Source organism: Hyperolius riggenbachi, chromosome 6 (assembly GCF_040937935.1).
Source record: "Hyperolius riggenbachi isolate aHypRig1 chromosome 6, aHypRig1.pri, whole genome shotgun sequence".
NCBI lineage: Eukaryota > Metazoa > Chordata > Amphibia > Anura > Hyperoliidae > Hyperolius > Hyperolius riggenbachi.
The window spans coordinates 255,382,721-255,403,810 of NC_090651.1; the positions used below are offsets into that span (position 1 = coordinate 255,382,721).

A 21,090-nucleotide genomic window follows, 5' to 3' on the forward strand; every position below is an offset into this window, starting at 1 on the left:
TTTTATTTAATAAAAAAAATGTTTTTGCAATGTAATGGAATTGCAGTAGGGACGTTATTTCTTTAGTCTTGGAAACTACTGGCACTCTAGAGGAATGGTATGTCCAATACTGTGGAGAGGACCGTGGGGAGAAGAGGAGGTTGTCTCCAGCTGTAATCTGCTAAAAAAAAAAAAAAAAAAAATCTTATGTGGCGATCACCATCAGACTACCAGCTGATCCAATCATAAATGATCAGTTTTTGGCAATAGCCGTGTAATATCTGAATAGGAATTTATAGTCCAAACACATCAATTAGATTTACGCCTTAAAGTATCATTGGAGCAATTTCCTTTTCTTGCTTTGGTGTTTGCATATTACATGAATCTGAGCTACAGAATAGAGCAAGCCCATGCAAGGGTTTAACCACCCTGGTGTTAACCACTTAAGCCCTGAGTGTATTTTTACCTTATGGACCAGAGCAATTTTCACATTTCAGCGCTCCTCCCAATCATTTGCCAATAACATTACCACTACTTATCACAACAAAATGATCTGTATCTTGTTTTTTCTGCCACTAATTAGGCTTTCTTTGGGTGGTACCTTTTTGCTAAGAATTATTTTTTTCTAATGCATTTTAATGGGAATATTAAGAAAAAAAATAAAAAAAATCATTATTTCTCAGTTTTCAGCCATTACAGTTTTAAAATAATACATGCTTTCATAATTAAAACCCACGTATTTTATTTGCCCATTTGTCCTGGTTATTACACCATTTAAATTATCTTGCTATCACAATGTATGGCGCCAATATTTTATTTAGAAATAAAGGTGCAGGTTTTCATTTTTGCGTCTGTCACTATTTACAAGCCCATAATTTAAAAAAAAATAACAGTAATATACCCTCCTGACATACATGTAAAAAAGTTCAGTCCCTAAGGTAAGTATTTATGTCGTTTTTTTTTTTACTTTATTCTATTACTTTTTCTAAATGCAAAAGTTTTATTTGGGCATTTAGGGGAGAGAGTGGTAGGTAAGGGGTTAATTTTAAATTATGTGCAGGCCTCTTTATTAAAGTAAATGATTGTAGGTGTAATTTTACTTTTTGGCCACAAGATGTCCTCAGTTATTAGCTTCCTGCGCATGCTTTTAGTACACAAACAGGAACTAATGCGTGTAAGTGTAAGTTACAGTGTTTACAAATGACCGCAGGCATTAATTGATGTGCGATCATGGACACGGGGAACTAGAAAAATGAATGGGAACTGCATTCCCATTCATTGATCTCCGGGCTAACATGTAGCAGTAAGAACTAGTGCGTGAGCACGTGAGAGCATGCACAGTGGCGATTGTAGCAGAGTTACGAATATCTACTCCCCTGAGGCTTAGATGAAGTTTTTTAGGGGAGTAGATATACTGTACTGTAAACATTAAGTGGTTAATCAATTTAGTTAACTATTTCACATTCCTGGACGTGAAACTCACGTCCAGGAAGCCATGTGCGCTCCTGCGCGTCCACGCGGCCGATCGCGTGCGTGCACGCGCGCGATCGGCCGGCGGTTTGTTAGCCAGTGAATCAGTGAATCGGGCAACGGTGCCCGATCACTGATTCCTCTCCCCTGCAGAAAAAGCGACAGCTTCTCTCGGAAGCTACGCTTTTTCTGCTTCCTATGTCGCTCTAAGCGTACGTGGTACGCTTAGAGTGACGTCACTGTAAACAACTCATGGCTGCCATCTTGTGGCCAAAAAGTAAACTACATCTAAATGTTAAATAAAAATAAAAATACACATATATTTACAAAAAAAATACAATTTCAATCCCACCCTCCCAAAAATACCCACATAAAATGTTTAATTAAAAAAAAAAAAAACATTACAATTAAAAAAAAAAAAAAAACACAAATATTTACCTAAGGGTCTAAACTTTTTAAATATTTATGTAAAGATGAAATATTTCTTTTTTTTTTTTTATTATAAGCTTGTAAATAGTGATGAATGCAAAACGGAAAAAATGCACTTTTATTTCCAAATAAAATATTGTCGCCATACATTGTGATAGGGACATAATTTAAATGGTGTAATAAACGGGACAAATGGGCATATACAATACGTGGGTTTTAATTATGGAGGCATGTATTATTTTAAAACTATAATTGCCGAAAAGTGAGAAATAATGATTTGTTTCCGTTTTCTTCTTATTCTTCCTTTTAAAATGCATTTACAGTAAAGTGGCTCTTAGTAAAATGTACCCCCCAAAGAAAGCCTAATTGGTGGCGGAAAAAACAAGATATAGATCAGTTCATTGTGATAAGTAGTAATAAAGTTATAGGCTAATGAATGGGAGGTGAACATTGTTCGGATGCATGAAGCGAAAAACGACTGAATGCGAACTGGTTAATTTCGGCCGCAGGTGGCTTTTTTTTTTTTTTTTTTTTTTTTTTTATGTGTTAAAGTTGGTGTAGGCTTGGCTAGCTACACTTTCCCCCCCCAAGTCCCCCCGGCACTGTTCTCACCCCCCCCCCCCATTCGCCTCCAGCAATATTTAACTTGGCGTGATTCGGCGATGGCCGAGACTTCCGCCATAGCTTCAGGCGTTGCTATGGCGACGATTGGGCATGACGTCATCGACATTATGACGTCATGCGTAGTTCCGATCACCGCCATAGTGACCCCTGGAGGCTATGGAGAGACGGGCTCCAGAGGGGGTATGTATTCCACCGCGATCAGGGGGGGATCAGAGCGGGCCAGCGGCGATCGGGGGGGGGGGTGTTTGATGTAGTTAGCCAAGTGCTAGCTACATACCCCACAGAATTTTTTTTTAAAAAGACCCTCCAGGGGCTGAGCAATCCACCGCGGTGGTAATAGATGAGCTGAGCTCGTCATTACCACCAAGGTGGTTAAGGAAGCACTAGATCATACCCAGGAGGCAAGCCATAATTGCCTAGAAGCTTGCAATTGGCAGTTAAATTTACTTTTTCTTTTCTGTGTTCATTAGTGTTGTTTGATTGGTAGAAACTTCTAAGTAGCATTTTGATTACGTTGATTGTCTCCTGAATCTTGCATTTTTTTTACCTAGTGCTGATTTGTATGATTAATATCCTGATACTTTCTTTCCTTTCCACAGAAGTACTCATGATCTTGTAGCCATGGATGGTTGGCTTTATGCCGTAGGAGGCAATGATGGAAGCTCAAGCCTGAACTCCATAGAGAAATACAATCCACGTACTAATAAGTGGGTAGCTGCATCTTGTATGTTCACCCGAAGAAGCAGCGTTGGGGTTGCAGTATTAGAACTTCTCAACTTCCCTCCTCCCTCTTCTCCCACTCTCTCTGTCTCCTCAACCAGCCTCTGACAAAGAATGAGGTCTCTGACTTCCAAGAGAAGTCTGCACTGTTTACCAGAGCTAAAGAGGTGGAGTCAGTGGAGAACTCTGGTTTTTCAGTTCTAAGGAGCTTTTTTCATAGGACATGATATACGTCCTTGTAACCTCTTGACTGTTGGAAAGGCCTGCATCTCATTGCAAAGATACCTCTTTGCTATTTAAAAATTGGACTTCAAAGCCCATTTAGAGGAAGGCGGGTTAATGGATTTTTCTGCAGCGAACAGACTTTTATGGAGGATTTGCCACAAGCAAGTCTTTGCATCAGAGAAGATGGTGGTGATCTTTGCTCTACTGCACTGCGCAGGTCTCTCAAGCAGGAAAGGGGTGAAATGCTCCTCACCTGTATGCTATTCAGATGGAACAATAATCTTGAGGAACAGACATCTCCTGCACTTTAAGGATGAAAGGATTTCCTTTACAATACAAATCATGGAACAGCAAAGAATAGGATGTGATTTCTGAAAGTCATCAGGATCTGAAAATGTTGGAATTCCTCCTCACTTGAACTTATTTGTGCCATGGAAATAATCAAAATAGGCACTTTTGCTCTTTTTGCTCCTTTTTTCCCCTCTTCTATCCCACAGCACTGATAAAGGATTATGAACTTGTCATAGCTCAACACATTTGAAACTTGGACTTCATTTCTCAACCAACCTACTTCAAGGAAAGTTCTTCCCAAAGTGCAAAAGGAGCACACTGGAGGGTGTGAAATCGGTGAAATATTTTCATCCTATGTAGCAACAAGATTTCCATCTACCGCTAACGAATATGCTTCACATAACAATACTAAATGGAAAAAGGGCACAAGCGAAAAGGTTACAGGATTTACATATTTAAAGGAAACACTTTTTCTTTTAAAGCTTTTTGCACAGAAGGTTTTAAACATAGCCCCTGATCAATCATACAAATATAGTGCATTTTTTCCTCTACGCCAAAATTAGATATGAGATAAGAGCCCTATCATCCAATGGTTTACATATTGCTGTAGCACAGAGCCTTGTCTACTTTGTTTTTCTTCACTCCTAGCCACTTGCCTACTAACACTACATCTCATGTCCATATACTGATCCAGTGCAGTACACTAAGATCAGAGGACTTATTGTTCGTGTAGCCAATTCTGAGTCTTTATTGAAGACTAAATCCTGTCTGTGAATTTCATCCCCACAACCAGCTTTCTATTGTATTATACATTTATGGTCTCCTGGTAGGATGTAATGATGCTTGGGAACTGGATCTGTGATAAGTAAATAACCTAGTTTTGGTATGATTACTATTGAGTATTTATATAATGCTGACATCTTCTGCAACGTTTTATGCAATGCTTTACAGAGTACATATTTATGTCACTATCCCTCGGAGTTCACAATCTAATCCCTACCATAGTTGTTTGTAGTCTAGGGATGAAATCAGGGTTCCCAAAGGAAACCCACGCAGCCACAGAGAGAACATACAAACTCCCTGCAGATAGTGCCCTGGCTGTGTTTCAAACCAGGGACCCAGCGCTGCAAGGCAAAAGTGCTATCCTCTACACAACTGTGCTGGTATAAAGTTAAGCTGTGTACGGACTCTAGCGCTTTAATAAAAGACCAACCAGTATGACCACATATGGGTATGCCGTCCACTTGTACAGCTGACTATCCTAGTGGCATGTGTGTACAGCAACTATTCCTACAGTTGTCACCTGAAATGATCACAAATATTGTTTTGGCCAATGATAAGGACTCGTTTCCACGATGGTGAATTAGCGAGCATTTGCCGCACGAGAATTTGCATACGCAATGTATTTCAGTGGGCCTGTTTACACTACAAGCGAAAATAGTCTCCCCCCGCAAGTGAAAAAAAAACGGCTGCCCTGTAACAATTTTCTGCACAGTTTGTGTTTTTGCTGGATTTTTACGCGTGTGTATGTCAACAGTGATGAATGACAGCGAGAAAGTTAAAAAAAAAAAAAAAAAAAAAAAAACTTTACGCATGCGAACCCGCATGAGAAAAATCGACCAAGTGCACGCAAATTCGCATACGCAGAAGAATTTGCACATTTTTTTTTCTTTATATGCGGATTTGCCTAGATATAGTGGAAAAGGGCCCTTATCATATTTTTCTTTACAGCTGTACACCCAAAAATAATGTATATTACCTTATCAAGTCATTTGTCATTCAAACAGTCAATTCAAAACAATATTTTGTAGGTACCCTAGCATAGCTTCAGGGACTGTCCATGTTGCACACAGTAGAAGCTTGCTGAAATGGACTTTTTCAGTCAAGAACTGTTGTATTATTCCACTGCCTCTATCCCCTTCCCCTCCTTATTCAATAAAAAAAAAAAATATATGATGTGTTTTCCAGGCATTAGTATTGATGGGCAGGTAGCGAAGACAAAAAGTGCATACAAGGCTTTGTCCTACAGTTCTTTGTAAACAACAGAACTCTGCTGTCTTCTCATATCTCCGTATTGGAACATCATCTTTTAATTGATGCTCAGAGGATATATTTAAAGTAGTGCATGTGCAGAATGTTTTAAAACTAAAGCTATCCTTTAAATATGTGAGAAATGCACTTCAGTCAAATTCAACCTCATGAGTCATGATTCTTTTTTTTTCTCCAAAGAAACATTATTATTCTGGATCTTTGTTCTGTTCTTGGATGGATGCATTACTATATATAACTTCAGTTATGTTATGGTATAACATGATTCAGTTGTAATCCACAGCAACCAGTTCGGATTATCACATGACCAAAAATCCCATGACCATCATGATGCCATGAAGCATATAGAATAGGCTAGAACTTTAAAAAGATACTGACAATAATAATAATAATTCCATATTTATAAAACTGCAAAGGTTACAGATAAGTTTACGTTGTGACATTTTGATCTGTCAGATCTCCTCTTTTATTTCCACCAGTTCCCTTTTGAGCGCCTTCTTCTATTATTTTTTTTTTTTTTTAGTCTGAAATAATTTTAATAGTTGAGTGCTTTTATCCGTATGAGTTCATTTTGTCACTGAATGCAGAAAATGAACCTGCCTTGATTCCCCCTTACTTTACAGACTGCCCATTTATAGACTGCATCATCACCAAATACATGGACCACAGTCCAGCTTTATTAGATAGATGGAGCAAGGGTTAAGCCATGTTTTATTCCTGTTAAAGTATCACTTGTTCCCTAGTTACGAGTTCTCTGTAGGTATTAGTGGCAAACCCTACGCCTTACTATGGTTGTTGTTGTCATTGTTATTTTTATTATGTATTTATACAGTGCTGACATGGTCTATATTGCTAAACAGAATGCATAGAATAATTTACATATTTAGCTGTTCCTTTGCAACTGTCATAATCCAGGAACAACTTTGTGGGTGGAACTAGTATATTTTTTGATAACCATCTCTTGTAGATCTGTGGTTCTGTAACTTGGCATATATAATATTACATACTTGGCATATATTATAGTATGGAGGGAAGACAAGAAGAAGGGCTCATACTTGGGGGAATACAGTAGTGACTTGCCAGTCAAAGTCAAATGTGGCCGATTGCTGTTCCCTCAAGCAGTGTCAGCTGTACAGGACAAGGAATGGTTTACAGGCACCAGAATGTCACCCCAGCCAATGCTAAACACGTGATTTGGGCAACAGTAATCTAATCTCTGTATAAGACTTTACTCTTACTGTCAGCTGCTTTCATCAACTCTTGAACAGAACTGGAAAGCAACATTAGCACTTTAATTGTCACCCAAAAATGATCTTTTACAGGTACTTGCTGTGCACTGTATCCTGCCCCATGGAGAGAGCAGGGGCTTCACACAAGAGGCTCCACTCTACAGGAACTTTAAGGGAACAATAGGCATCATGGGACAACAGTCCCACCAGAAGGATACCTACAGAGGAGGCTGGTAACACACACTTTACATTTCTGACCACATGATCGTAATCATTTCACTGTGGAGAGTGTGTGTGTAGCTTGAAGAGGAACTTCAGTGAAAATAATGTAATAAAAATGGCTTCATTTTTACAATAATTATGCATAAATGATATAGTCAGTGTTTGCCCATTGTAAAATCTTTCCAGAATCAGAATCAAGTTTATTTCGCCAAGCATGACTGGGTCATGCCCGGAATTGGGTTGGGCACAGACAGAGAGCTCAGCAGCAAAAAACAAAACAACAATGAGAAGGCAACAATTATTACACATCTAACAGCTAACCATGACATCTGTCATCTGACCACTACATTCTAGCAACACAACAGCAGCAACAACCAGTTACAGTACAGAAGCAATAGTACAGTAGTAGGTACTATTGCTTCTCCCTGATTTACAGCCTGACATTTACCACATAGTGACATTTTTACTGCTGGCAAGCGATATCAGTGGAAGGAGATGCTGCTTGTTTTTTTTGGCAGTTGGACCCAACTGTAAACAGCTGTTATTTCCCACAATGCAACAAGGTTCACAGACAGAAATTTTCAACACCATGGTCCTGACATCACACTGTGGGAGGGGTTTCACCACAATATCAGCCATACATAGCCCCCTGATGATCCGTTTGAGAGAAGGAAAATATTTCTCATGGGAAAGAGGGTATCAGCTACTGATTGGGATGAAGTTTAATTCTTGGTCACTGTTTGTCTTTAAGAAGTATTCTGAAGTATTCTGGTTACAGATGGTTTTGTGATCATGGATTGGTTGCTGTGAGTTACTGTATCATTGCACCATGTTATCAACCTGCTTGTGCTCAAACACTAGTTTTTTGCACTTCAAAAAATATTCTTCCTTACGCCATTTTCTGCTCCCTTGGGTGCTAATATCTTAATTCCGCACACCTTGCGCTTATCACAACTCAGTAACTTGTTCTCAGTGCTTCTGATGATAACACTCCTATAGCAGTTGTTGCCATCATTTTTTTTCACAATGCCACAAAGACATGTTGCACTTCTCTGTGAACTGTAACGGTTTCCTACAATAATCGCTCCACAATGGACAGAACCATTTTTTTTTCATTTCATGCCTGAATAACCTCACAGTTCTGCAATAAGTTCTCGAATATATTTATTTTTTAGAAGAAAAGAAAAAGAGCTTTCTTATAGATTAACAGCTGATTACTGGCTCGTCACTTTCATCCAATGTTTCCTTCTCTTTCTTTGCGGTTTACTTTTTTGCATGTGTTCTGACATGATTTTATTCCTAATGAATAGCATGCCTTTCCCACAATGCACCTCTAAGAGAGCCCTCTGCCTGAACATCACTGCACAGACATAGTGCAGGCCCCAGTCCATGGACCCCCATTCCCAGTTTACTGACAGAAATGCATTCAAAGCATCGTGTTTTTTATATATTTATATATTAGCCATGAAAGCCACTACAGCTTGCTGCTAGGAAAAATAAATTAGTGCTGGACAATATGTATATGGGTGTTTAGGCCCCATTCACACTAGAGCGTTTTGCCGAAATGGGCTTTTTAAAGCGCTAGTGCAATAATAACCTATGGGCCTGTTCTCACTTAGGCGATATGAGTTATTAGCCGGCGATTAATGCAAATCGCTCAAAAAAAAAATTGTATCCTGCACCATTTTCAGGCGATTTCCCGGCGATCGCGTTTAGTGCTATAGAAGCGCTAATCGTGATTGCCGGGAAATCGCCCCAAGTGTGATTGGCGTTAATCACCAAAAAAGCCAGACCAAAACGCTAGCGTTTTGTAAGTAAATGGGGCCTAAGTGTCCACCTATCAGCCCATACAAGTGCTGCCTAAGTGATTAAGCTTCTTAACACAGCCTGAAGGGTTCATTTGACCTACTGTACTCCACATCCACTGTGTATAGAGGGCATTGATAAGAGTTGCTCATCTATAACAGAACTCATGAAAACATGTCTGTTTTGATTAGGTGGTATATTTTTAAGGCTTCGGTTTGCTAGTTACAATCATGTGTTGCTTCTGTTTCCCATGTAAGTCAAAGCAGGATGTGATGACAGCAGGTCACCTGATCATACTGATGACATGCGCAAATAACCTTTAGGATTGACAACCTTTACACACCCATAGCACCTTAAGTATTCTTACAAGGAACTATTTTCTCCCCTGCAAACTTGAATTGTCTGTCTATAGTAAAATATTACAATATGCCTTTCTGTGCCCTGAATCGCCCGTGTCCTCCTCCCCCTGTTCCCCCTCTTCTCTAAAGAATAAAACTAAAATAGGCACGTAGCTAGAATTTGGAGCACTCAGCAAAACTTTGGAAATGCCCCCACTCCTTCCCCTTAACTGAGTAGCCTTTGTGCCCCTCTTCCCATCCTTTGCCCATTCGAATTAAGTAGCCCTTGTGCTCTCCAGACATGCAGAGTAGAACGGAGCAGTGTATGTTACCTGCTTCCAGTGCTGGGTCACTTCACTCTCCTCTTTTCACAACATCCACCCGTTGTGCAGAAGCATAGCTCTGTACAGCTCCCATCCATTGATGTCACATGACAGAACACACTGGAGCTATTGGGAGAGAGAAGCTGATACCCTCAAAAATTCACCTAGGAAAGTCCAGAGTTGAGATTCACAGTGCCAGATTAACAACAGCTGGCACCAAAATGAACACAGCCAGGATTATAGTAATTGGTATGTAATCTTTAATCCTGATGCACGAGCAACATGAGGTCAGCACTGTTTACTTTGGTATCGATTCTGTCCAAAGACCGATCTAGTGCTGTTTCAATTGAACATACTAATCCTGTGGATGAGCTGTATTGTGCACAAGAAGTACACTATCTTATAGGAGTCAAAGTACACTTCAGGCTGTTGCATACATCTCTTCCCAGGCAGGACTTAGGGCTGGTTCAGATGGACGCTTGCGGAGCGTTTACCGCCAGCGTTCGGGGCTTGGCGTTAACCGCTCTTATTCAAGTGAATGGGAGCGTTTGTACCAAGCTTTCACGCGCGTTTACACGAACGCGGCGTTCGGGTCCCGATTTTCCCTGGCGTTCAAGGAGCCCCTGGAAGCTACATGTAGCTTCCAGGGACGGTTAACCGCGACGGGTAATGTCCCCCTAGGAGAAGAAAAAACGCGACCGCATCCAAACGCGAACGCTGCTGAAAGCCTGAACGCATTGCCGCCGCGATGCCAACGAACGCGACGCCTCCAAACGTCCGTCTGAACCAGCCCTTAAGTGGTCTATCAGGTGGGCTTTAAACACCAGTGTGCATGTTGTCCTATTAATGTTCTGCAGTGTTCTCACATGTTAACAAATTTACATACATCCTATTTATTTAATAATGTGTTATTTATCTAAGTATTTATTTATTTATGAGTTATTACTGGATTTGAGTCAGCGATAATAACCGGTATTTGCAGCTGGAATGGATTGTTATAAGAGAGTGAAGAAGGGTGAACGCCCTACTGCAGCCAGGACTTTGCATAGGGGAAAGGTTACAATCTGTCATACTGTTAATATTTGTATGTTCTCCTCACTTCCTGTGCCAGAGACTGCCAGGCCTCTGCTGTATGCCCAGGATATCAGTGGGCAGGATGTGGCGTGCCCATTGGGACAGTAGCACTCTGTACATTTTATTTATTAGCTTATACACCCAATATTGAATAAAATGAGGTTGCCACGTTCCAAAACTGCTCAGGGTTTTTTGCCCCACTGCTCAACAAAAGAATCCTCTGTTCTGGAATGTCAGTTGTGTGCATTTTCTAGGAGTTCACCCTTTAATAAACAATACCTATAAGTTCCTTAACCAAAATAAGCACCAAATAGCATATTCCTATTAAATGCTTAAAGGACAACTGTAATAAGAGGGATATAGAGGCTGCCATATTTATTTCCTTTTAAACAATACTAGTTGACTTTCTGTGCTGTTTATCCTCTGCTTCTAATACTTTTAGCCATAGACCCTGAACAAGCATGCAGCAGATCAGGTGTTTCTAACATTGTCAGATCTGTTAAGATTAGCCACATGCTTGTTTCTGGAGTTATTAAAACACTACTGCAGCCAAATCAATCAGCAGGGCTGCCAGGCAACTGGTATAGTTTAAAAATAAATATGGCAGCCTCCATATTCCTCTCACGTCAGTTGTCCTTTTAATCATTCTTAGTTTACAAGCAGAACGTGGTGCTGATATAGGCGTGGATCAGGCATTATGGAGGTGTTCATATTGAACACCTTGAAAAGCAAATATGGTACATGTATTTGGTTTTTCAGGTGCTTATAAGAATATTTTAAGTTTAAAAGTTAAGCTTTGGAAAATACTCTGGAAGTATATTCAATAGGCAGTGTGATTGTTTTTGCACATTTTCAGGTGGCTTTTACATATACACCAGTATTTTAACTTCTTTTTACTGGATCACCCTTGGCCACCATAGCAACAGAACGTGTCACAAAGCTATAGCCTAGAGATGTGACTGTTCGGCATTCAGCCCTGAACTTTCTCCTAAGAGATCAAGTCCCAATCCCTGCGGGTGTCAATCACTTTGCGTCTGTATGCACCTTTAATGATATTCACATATCACTCCCAGACGGCAATAGAAAGTCTAGCATAGGTTATAACTTTCCCCCCTGTATTAAAATAGAGAGAAAAGGAAAATCCCATTCAGAAATATTTAACCACAGTTCCTGCCACTGTCATCTAATAGGAGAAACCAACAACCATATCCCTACATATGTTGCAAGCTTTTCTTGCAGTATTTCAGACTGAGAAGTTTTGGCTGGATTTAGGCTTGAAGCTTCAGCCAACTGCAACAACATTGTTATTTTTCTTTTGTAAGATACAGAATGAAAGCTCACACCTGATTGGTTGTTACTGACGATGTTTATTATTTTGAGAGGCTGTAGGAAATAAGAAAGAACAGTTTTATTCTGAATATTATTTTCCAGAGAATAGTGCAAAAGAACACTGATGAATGCAAATTGCATTAACCATTCAATCGCTGTTAAATGATCTGACTACCAGGAACTGAAATCTGTTTGGTTGCTATGTGTTCGTACAGTCTGCATATCACCAGTAACCTCTGCACTGCCTTTTTAAAATACGGGGTACCTCTTGGCATTAATGAGCCCCAGCTTGCGGAGTGGGTAACATGTTAACTAGCTGGATCTCGCTCCTGATTATGTCTATTCTATTATAGTAGATCATAAATTCTATGTGTGTGTCATGAATAGTGTTTGCCTTATCATGTATTCATAATTTGAACAATGCTAAGGTGCCCTCGGATAGTATGAAATAAAATAAATTCTAAGTATATTTTTTTCTTAACCTCGTGTGCCATTGTTTTGAATCGGCCAGGTTCAGATGTGGAGTAACCAGGGCTGTGGAGTCAGTACAAAATTATCCTACTCTGACTCCTCAGTTTATGAAACCTCCGACTCAAGGTACCCAAATTGCTCTGATTCCTCAACTCCGACTCCTTAGTCTAACACTTACCAGGGCTGTGGAATTCGTAAGAAAATCATCCAACTCCTCAGTTTATGAAACCTCCGACTTCAGGTACCCAAAATTGCTCTGTCTCTCGACTCCTTAGTCTAATACTTACCTTTGTCTCTTGACTCAGACTCCACAGCCCTGGGAGTAACCAGATGGAATGGGTAAAGAAAAGAGGTAAACCGTAATATCCAGGTTTAACAGGTGTCCGCCATAATAGAACTCCTGCATAAGAGTGGAAACTATATAGGTGAGGAACAGTGGAAAAAGAGGATCAAGCACATCTTGCCTGCAATCTTTTATTAAAGGTTTGTTAGTAGGAATGAATTCTATAAATACGCAGTGAGTTTGCCGAATTAGCAGTTGTGTTGTGTGACAAAAAACTATGGTTGAATATAGTAGCAAGTCCAGATTTATCCTCCTACTAGAAAGTTATCTCTGCTGCAGGCCTGTCCTAATGGTTTAATCCATAAGATCTAACTTGTCCTTGTTGTTGGCGACAAAATTGAAGTTTGAATGGCTCTTGCTGGCAAAGCTATTTCCATTACTCAATAAGTGGCCCTACTATTAGAGATGGCCCGAAACTTTGCGATCGCGGAGAACCGCAAACTTTTCCGGAATTTCGATTTGCCCCTATAATGCACCATTAGGATCAACTTTGACCCTCTACATCACAGTCAGCAGGCACATTGTAGCCAATCAGGCTACACTCTCTCCTGGAGCCACTCCCCCCTTATAAAAGGCAGGGACTGCCGGCCATTATACTCACTCATGTGCCTGCAGTAAATAGAGAAGGGACAGCTGTTGTAGACTCTCTCATAGGAAAAGATTAGTTAGGCTCTTGTAGGCTTCTTAGCTTGCTCCTTACTGATTCTTATTGCTAAAATAGCACCCCACAACAGCTCTTTTGAGAGCTAATCTTGTTCTTGTGATCTGTTTTTTGTTTTTTTCTGTGTGTCCCACTGACACTTGTGTTGCATAGACACCCTTGATAATTCATACTGTGTGTGTGCCACTGCCAGGCCCAGCACATTCAGTGACTACATGTGTGTGTGACAGGTGCACATTACCCATCACTGCATATACCTACCTGTTCACTGTGCACCCACCCACCTACGTGAGCGCACGCAGTGTCACTGTGCCTGTCCGCTACCTGTCTGTGTGTGACAGGTGCACATTGTAATACCCAGTACGGCATATACCTACCTACCTACCTGTTCACAGTGCACCCACCTACCTATGTGAGCGCACGCAGTGTCTCTGTGCCTGTCCGCTTCCTGTCTGTGTGTGACAGGTGCACATTGTAATACCCATCTCTGCATATACCTACCTGTGCACCCACCTCATCACTGGATATACCTACCTGTTGTGTTCAGTGCACCCACCTACCTACGTGAGCGCATGCAGTGTGATATACCACTCCGTGCATACCTGTTAACTGCACCTGTGTGACTGGACCTGCAGGTAGCCGACTACCTGGCCTTAAGTGTGGATGTAGACACTGTGAGCAGCGATGAACCCTTGGACTACTGGGTGCGCAGGCTTGACCTGTGGCCAGAGCTGTCCCAATTTGTCATCAAACTTCTGTCTTGCCCTGCCTCAAGTGTCCTGTCAGAAAGGACCTTCAGCGCAGCTGGAGGCATTGTCACTGAGAAGAGAGGTCGCCTAAGTCACAAAAGTGTTCAGTACCTCACCTTTATCAAAATGAAAGGCATGGATCCCAGAGGGCTACTGCCTACCCGAAGACTAAGTCAGTCCCCACACACAGCATCTCTGCCTGCATGCCGTGTGACTGGCTGCCTGCCCCAAGACTAAGTCGCTCCCCACACAACACCTCTGCCCGCAGGCCGCTTGACTGCCGTCTCCGCCACCACCAACAGGGTCCAGGACTCCAGGTGGATTCCTGAATTTTTTTAATTATTTTTCTGGTGCGTGTACATGCCTGCCTAATTTTTCTGGCTGCAACAACAAAACAAAGGGCATGTACATGTGCCCATTCCCCTTCGTGATAATTACCTTGCCGCGGTGAAGGGGCTTGTGTATCACAATGAAGCAATGACCACCGGCTATATGAGTGTCTCGGGGGGTGGCACACCAAAGATAATAAGGTTGTTGCTTCATTGTGGACAGACCAAATTTGTTCAGCTGGACAGTCACTGTTGTTCTATCATTGAGCTACCACAGCCCGGCTACCATATGGGTTTGAAAACTGCCACGGCCTGCAGTGGTGCGCACCAGTCCAGCACGGCCGTCACTACGCAAACAGCTGTTTGCGGTGCGTTACACAGTGAGTTTGGTGTGTCAGTGTGAAGCAGTACTCTAATTACACTCCCTGATTGATGTATACACATGCAAGATGTTTTAAAGCACTTTAGGCCTGCAATTTACATTCAATGTGATTTCTGCCCTTAAAATGCTGCTTTGCGTCCAATCCAGATTTTTCCCCGAGACTTTTGGCATGTATCCCACTCCGCCATGCCCCCCTCCAGGTATTAGACCCCTTGAAACATAGTTTCCATCACTTTTGTGGCCAGCATAAACTTTCAAAGTTCGCCTCCCCATTGAAGTCTATTGCAGTTTGCGTGAACCGAACTTTCACGGGAGGTTCGCGAACCTAAAATCGGAGGTTCGAGCCATCTCTATCTACTGTTTATAAGTAATGCTAGTTATACATGGATTGGTAATAGCCCACTTGGCAAGTGATCCATCACTTCCTTATCTATGGGCTACCCAACCTCTCTTTATCTATATCAGATTTTAGCAAATATCTGAAGAATTAATCAATTCACTGTACAAAGTTATGTGCCCCCCCTCTCCAACTGCCATAACACTCCTCCCCTTGAGTAAAAGTTGCCCTTGTGCCAAATCATCCTTTCAACCAATAAAATGCCTCAAGTCAACTGGAAATGTTTTGACTTGATACGCTGCTGTCAATTAATTGCTGGCAGGATTTGACCTATGTATGGCCCCTAGTAGTGCACAAAGGCTATGATCCTGAGCAGGACTTTCTGCCCCTAGTGGGAACGTGGAACAGTTTTGACTGTCCTCTTTGTGGAGGACCCATAGAAATTCTACTTTTGTAGTCTCAAAATTTTAATATGATACATTAATCCTGACCTGTTCACTGCTGCTCTAAGTATGTGGCAGGTTTAAATGATGCTTAACTAATGGCATTTCTGCACTGGGCTAACTAACCTTTGTTTGCCCATGCTGTTAAATCACTGTACCGCAGGAAATTGCTGCTTAGTGTATTTACCAAATACACTCCACTCCACAAACAAATGAAGGTGCAGCTATTGCAGTAATCATATACAGCAATTTCTCCTTTAGATGCAGAGTGTGATTGAACTCTGCTCCCTGAACCTAAGCGAGTGAACAGGGTTAACTGGCCTTCCAAAGAGGCCCACACACAACAATTTTCCCGCCGATATACAGCAGATTCGATCGCTGTGATCGAATCTGCTGTGAAATTGTTGCGCAAACGATGACAGAACAATCGATTTCCGTCCAAAATCAATCATTCCCGTCGTTCGGGCCATGCGGAAGATTTTGCTCGATCGCCAGCGGGTCGGGAGTGTGTCGATAGCGGCGTTCGAATTCCTGACGACCGACGCTAGAGGCAATACATTACCTGCTCCGGCCGGCGCGAGTCCCCGCTGCCACCGCTGCTCCTTCTCCGCTAGGTTCCGGGTTCCGGCTGGCTTCACTTACTTCCTCTCCCGACAGGAAGTTTAAACGGTAGAGCGCCCTCTACTGTTTTTAAACTTCCCCGGACAGGAAGTTCAGTGAAACTGCAGCCCTGGAGCCCAGAGCGGAGAAGAAGACACCGGAGAGCGAGGGATTCGCGCCGACCGACTCAGGCAATGTATCCGGGGGGGGGGGGGAGGGGGGGGTTGCGAAAGTGGCAGCTTCACAGATGGTGAATCGATTTCATGCTGAAATCAATTCACAATCTGTTTGCAGTAAAATCAGCCAAACGATCCCTCTCTGATCAGATTCGATCAGAGAGGGATCTATCTTTTGGTAGATCTGATGGCAAATGGACCAGTGTATGGCCACCTTTACCTGCAGTAAAATCTGTGTGTTTATGGTGTGTAACATTAGTGGTGCAAAACTTTTTAAAACAGAAGCAAGGGCTCGTTCACACTAGGGGCGTTTTTTGCCATTTTTTCAAGCGCATGCGATTTTCAGAATCTCCCTAAAAACGCTTGTGCAATGATTCCCTACGAGAGAGTTCACATCTGAGTGGTTCATTTAAGCTCAGCACAGCGGTGGCTGTACCTTTTTTGAGGCGATTCCGTCTCAATGGAAGGTATAGTAAAAATGCTTACAAAATCACTTTGTGCAGCAATTGCATTCGCGTTTGTAAGAATAAATACATTGTATTTATTCTTTTCCGGGTCAAAGAGTTCACTTCCTGACTTACGGGGGGCAGCGGCAGCTCCACAGAGTGTGATCGGTTTCATGCTGAAATCGATTCACAATCTGTTTGCAATAAAGGCAGCCATACGATCCCTCTTTGATCAGATTCGATCAGAGAGGGGTCGATCTGATGGCAAATCGACCAGTGTATGGCCACCTTAAGTAATCTCCCTCTCATCCTCCATTATTTACCAATCTCTGCAGCAATAGAGAATTGTGGCACTGGTCACATGATGCATATATTTAAAAAAAACGATTTGCATTAAAATGCCTGCTTAAAATGATGCATAACATTTTTTTTTAAATACCATAACATTTCATTATAGCAAGCGATGATTTTAAATCATTCAAAATATGTTTATTTGCAAACAGGTCAAATGTACACTGTTTGGTGAATAGTACATCCATCTTGGCCAAGTTTTCTGAGTGTTCGCTTAAAGGACAACTGAAGTGAGAGGGATATGGAGGCTGCCTTATTTTTTCCCTTTTAAGTAATATCAGTTGCCAGGCTATCCTGCTGATCCTCTACCTCTAATACTTTTAACCACAGACCCTGAACAAGCATGCAGAAGATTAGGTGTTTCTGACATTTTTGTCAATTAAGACATGATTAGCTGCATGTTTGTTTCTGGTGTTATTCAGACACTGCAGCCAAAAAGATCAGCAGGACTGCCAGGCAACTGATATTGTTTAAAGGATTACCAAAGTGACATGTGACATACAATACAATAACATTTGTAAAGCGCTCTTCTCCCATAGGATTCAAAGCACATAGTTGTGTCTCAGATCAATACAGGATTGCAAGCTGGGCTGTGTTACAGAGGAGATAGTTCATGAATGCCAGACTGAAGAGGTGGGTTTTCAGTTTAGACTTAAATGCTTCCAGAGATGGAGCTGTCCTGATTGGGTGTGGCAGGGACTTCCAAAGTGTAAGGACAGCATGACAAAAGGCTCTGTCTCCAAAGGTTTTGAGGTGTACTCTGGGGGTGACTAAGGTGTTACGTACTTTTGATCTAAGATTGTGGGGGTGTGATGCAGTTTCAACAAGCCCTTCAGTTATCCAGTGCCCAGATTGTGCAAGGATTTGAATGTCAGTAAGCCAATCTTAAACAAAATTCTCCATTTTATAGGTAGCCAGTGGAGTGAGCACAGGGTTGGTGTTATTTGGCAATGGCGGGGTTGGCTCGTTAACCGCCTTGCGGCAGCATTCTGTACTAATTGCAGGTGGCGTAGGTCTTTCTTATGAAGGCCTGTGTAGAGGACATTGCAGTATTCCAACCTTGATGTGATGAAGGCATAAACTAGGGTTGGAAGATCTTCTGAAGGAATGAGGTGTTTAATCCTTGCAATATTCCTTAGGTGAAAGGAGGAATGTTTCACAACAGCTGAGATTTGATTCCTGAAGCTTAATTTCCCACCAATCAGTACTCCCAGGCTGCGCACACAGTCTGAGTTGTTCAGGTCTGAGCTCCCTATCCTTAGCGGTGTTGGTTGAGACTTGGGCTGCTTTGCTGTTGAGCCCTGGCCCTCGATAACAAAAACCTCAGTTTTGTCAGCATTAAGTTTTAGCCAATTATTATTCATCCACTCCTGAAGCTCAGCTAAACATGCGTTTATTTGTGGAGTAGGGTCTGTGATGCCAGGTTTGAATAACAAATATAGCTGGGAGTCATCGGCATAGCAATATGTCATGCCATGTTTTTGTATGATTTCTCCAAGTGGCAGCATGTATATGGTGAAAAGTAAAGGGGATAATATTGCGCCCTGAGGTACACCATATTTTAGTGGTACAGGGTTGGAGAGGAAGGGCCCTAAGGCTACCCTTTGTGTTCTGCCAGCCAAGAAGGAGTTGAACCACCAGAGAACAATGCCATCTATGCCACAGTACTCTTGTAGCCTGTTAAGCAAGATTTCATAATCGACTGTGTCAAAAGCCACTGAGAGGTCGAGCAAAATAAGGATGGAACATTGACCCTTGTCTCTTGCCATGAGCAGATCATTGCAAATCTGGGTGAGGGCTGTTTCACAGCTGTGATATTTCCTGAAGCCAGATTGAAGAGGGTCAAGGATGGTGTTTCTGGAGAGCCTGGCTTCAAGTTGGAGGTAGACAGCCTTTTCAATAATTTTCCCCAGAAAGGGGAGGTTTGAGACAGGTCTGTAGGTGTTTAGAGCATCTGGGTCTAAGGATGGTTTCTTGAGTAGTGGCCTGACGATTGCTTCTTTCAGACAAGAGGGAAACCACCCTTCTTGTAAGGAACCGTTGACTATTTTGTGGAATGCCGGTGTAAATAGTTCAGGGCATTTCAACATGAATTTAGTGGGGCCAGGGGCCAGATTGTAGGTAGTCTTGCGAAGGTTTGAGAGGATATCCAAGATGTCTTTTTCAGTGATTATCTTAAAATCAGACCATGGTAGTAGGCTATTTTTGCATCCGTTATATGGCTCTGCATGAGTTTCCGGGGCTGTGAATTGAATGGCAAATCATATGGGGGAGACTTTGTCTGAGAAGTGGGCAAATTTCTCGCACAGGTCCTGTGAAGGTCTGATTCTGGATTTCCTGCAAGATGGATTGCAGAATGTCAACCGTGCGGAACAGTTGGGCAGGTCTGTTGGCTGCGTTTGCAATCTCATGAGACAGGAATAAGGACTTCTTTTTGTTACTCATCATTTGATATTTTTCCAGGTGAGCAATTAGGGAAAGTTTGTCATCAGGGGACTGATGTTTGCGCCACTGTCGTTCCAGTCTGCATCCCTGTTTCTTTAGTTCCTTTACACAGTTGTCAAACCAGCGAGCGTGATGTAATGGTGCGGAACGTTTAATCTTTAAGGGAGCTATGGCATCAAAAGCGGCTGAGACATCGTGGTTATATTTAAGGACCATGGATTCAAGGCCAAAGTTGTGATCTGTTAGTCCGCCTAGATCAGGTATGTCAAACTGGTCCTACGAGGGCCGAGATCCTCACACATTTTTGATACAGCTCAAATTAATTGATGGGTCTGAATCAGGAAAGGTGTGGTCCATCATGTAGAACACATTCCTTTCTTTCTCAGTCCATCCTAAACACTGGCATGGATCTGGCCCTCCAGGCCTGGAGTTCGACACGTGGCCTAGATTGAGGCTGTTCTGAAGGTGTTGGGGTGACAAACCTTTCAAGGAACGATATTTTATTAGTTATTTCACTTGGTGTTTTGTAGCTGGTGCTGTAAAGGAGAAGTGGACAGTTTGGTGGTCTGACCAAACTACTGGATCAATTTCCACATTGGATATTAGAAGATCTGAATGGAAAATGAGGTCCAAAGTGTGTCCTTTTTTGTGGGTAGGGAGGTTGATGGCTTGAGAGAAGCCCAGTTCATTCATGGAGAGAAGTAGCTCAGTTCCTAATTGGGAAGAGTGTGTATCGGCCCATGCGTTAGTCTCCCAGAATTATCCACCTAGGATTATGCAAGATACAATTTTACCTTGAGAAATGCTGAGCCAGCATGATGAGATAGACGTGTATGTACAGTGCCTAGCACACAAATAACTATGCTGTGTTCCTTTTTTTTTTTTCTTACTCTGCCTGAAAGAGTTAAATATCAGGTATGTAAGTGGCTGACTCACACAGGAAGGGACTACAGTGTGACCCTCACTGAAAAGAAATTCTAACTATAAAACACTTTCCTAGCAGAAAATGGCTTCTGAGAGCAAGAAAGAGATAAAAAGGGGAATTTCTTATCAGTGAGGGTCACACTTTAGTCACTTCCTGTCTGAGTCAGGACTGAGTCAGCCACTTACATACCTAATAAATAACTCTTTCAGGCAGAGAAAGAAAAAAAAGGAACACAGCATAGTTATTTGTGTGCTAGGCACTGTACATACACATGTCTATCTCCTCATTTCACATGTCACTTCGGGTATCCTTTAAAAGGAAATA

At 42.0% G+C, this 21,090-nt stretch overlaps 1 protein-coding gene across 3 annotated transcripts in view; it reads left to right on the plus strand.

Moving 5' to 3' along the window:
- KLHL17 (kelch like family member 17) overlaps nt 1–12,521 on the plus strand; it is a 116,182-nt gene extending 103,661 nt beyond the window's left edge. For all 3 annotated transcript variants that reach the window (XM_068240720.1, XM_068240721.1, XM_068240722.1), the window contains exon 12: nt 3,102–12,521. In XM_068240720.1, the coding sequence (XP_068096821.1) occupies nt 3,102–3,330 (229 nt within the window). In that variant the 3' untranslated portion in view covers nt 3,331–12,521. The remainder of the gene's footprint in view (nt 1–3,101) is intronic.
- Nucleotides 12,522–21,090: the final 8,569 nt, after the last annotated feature.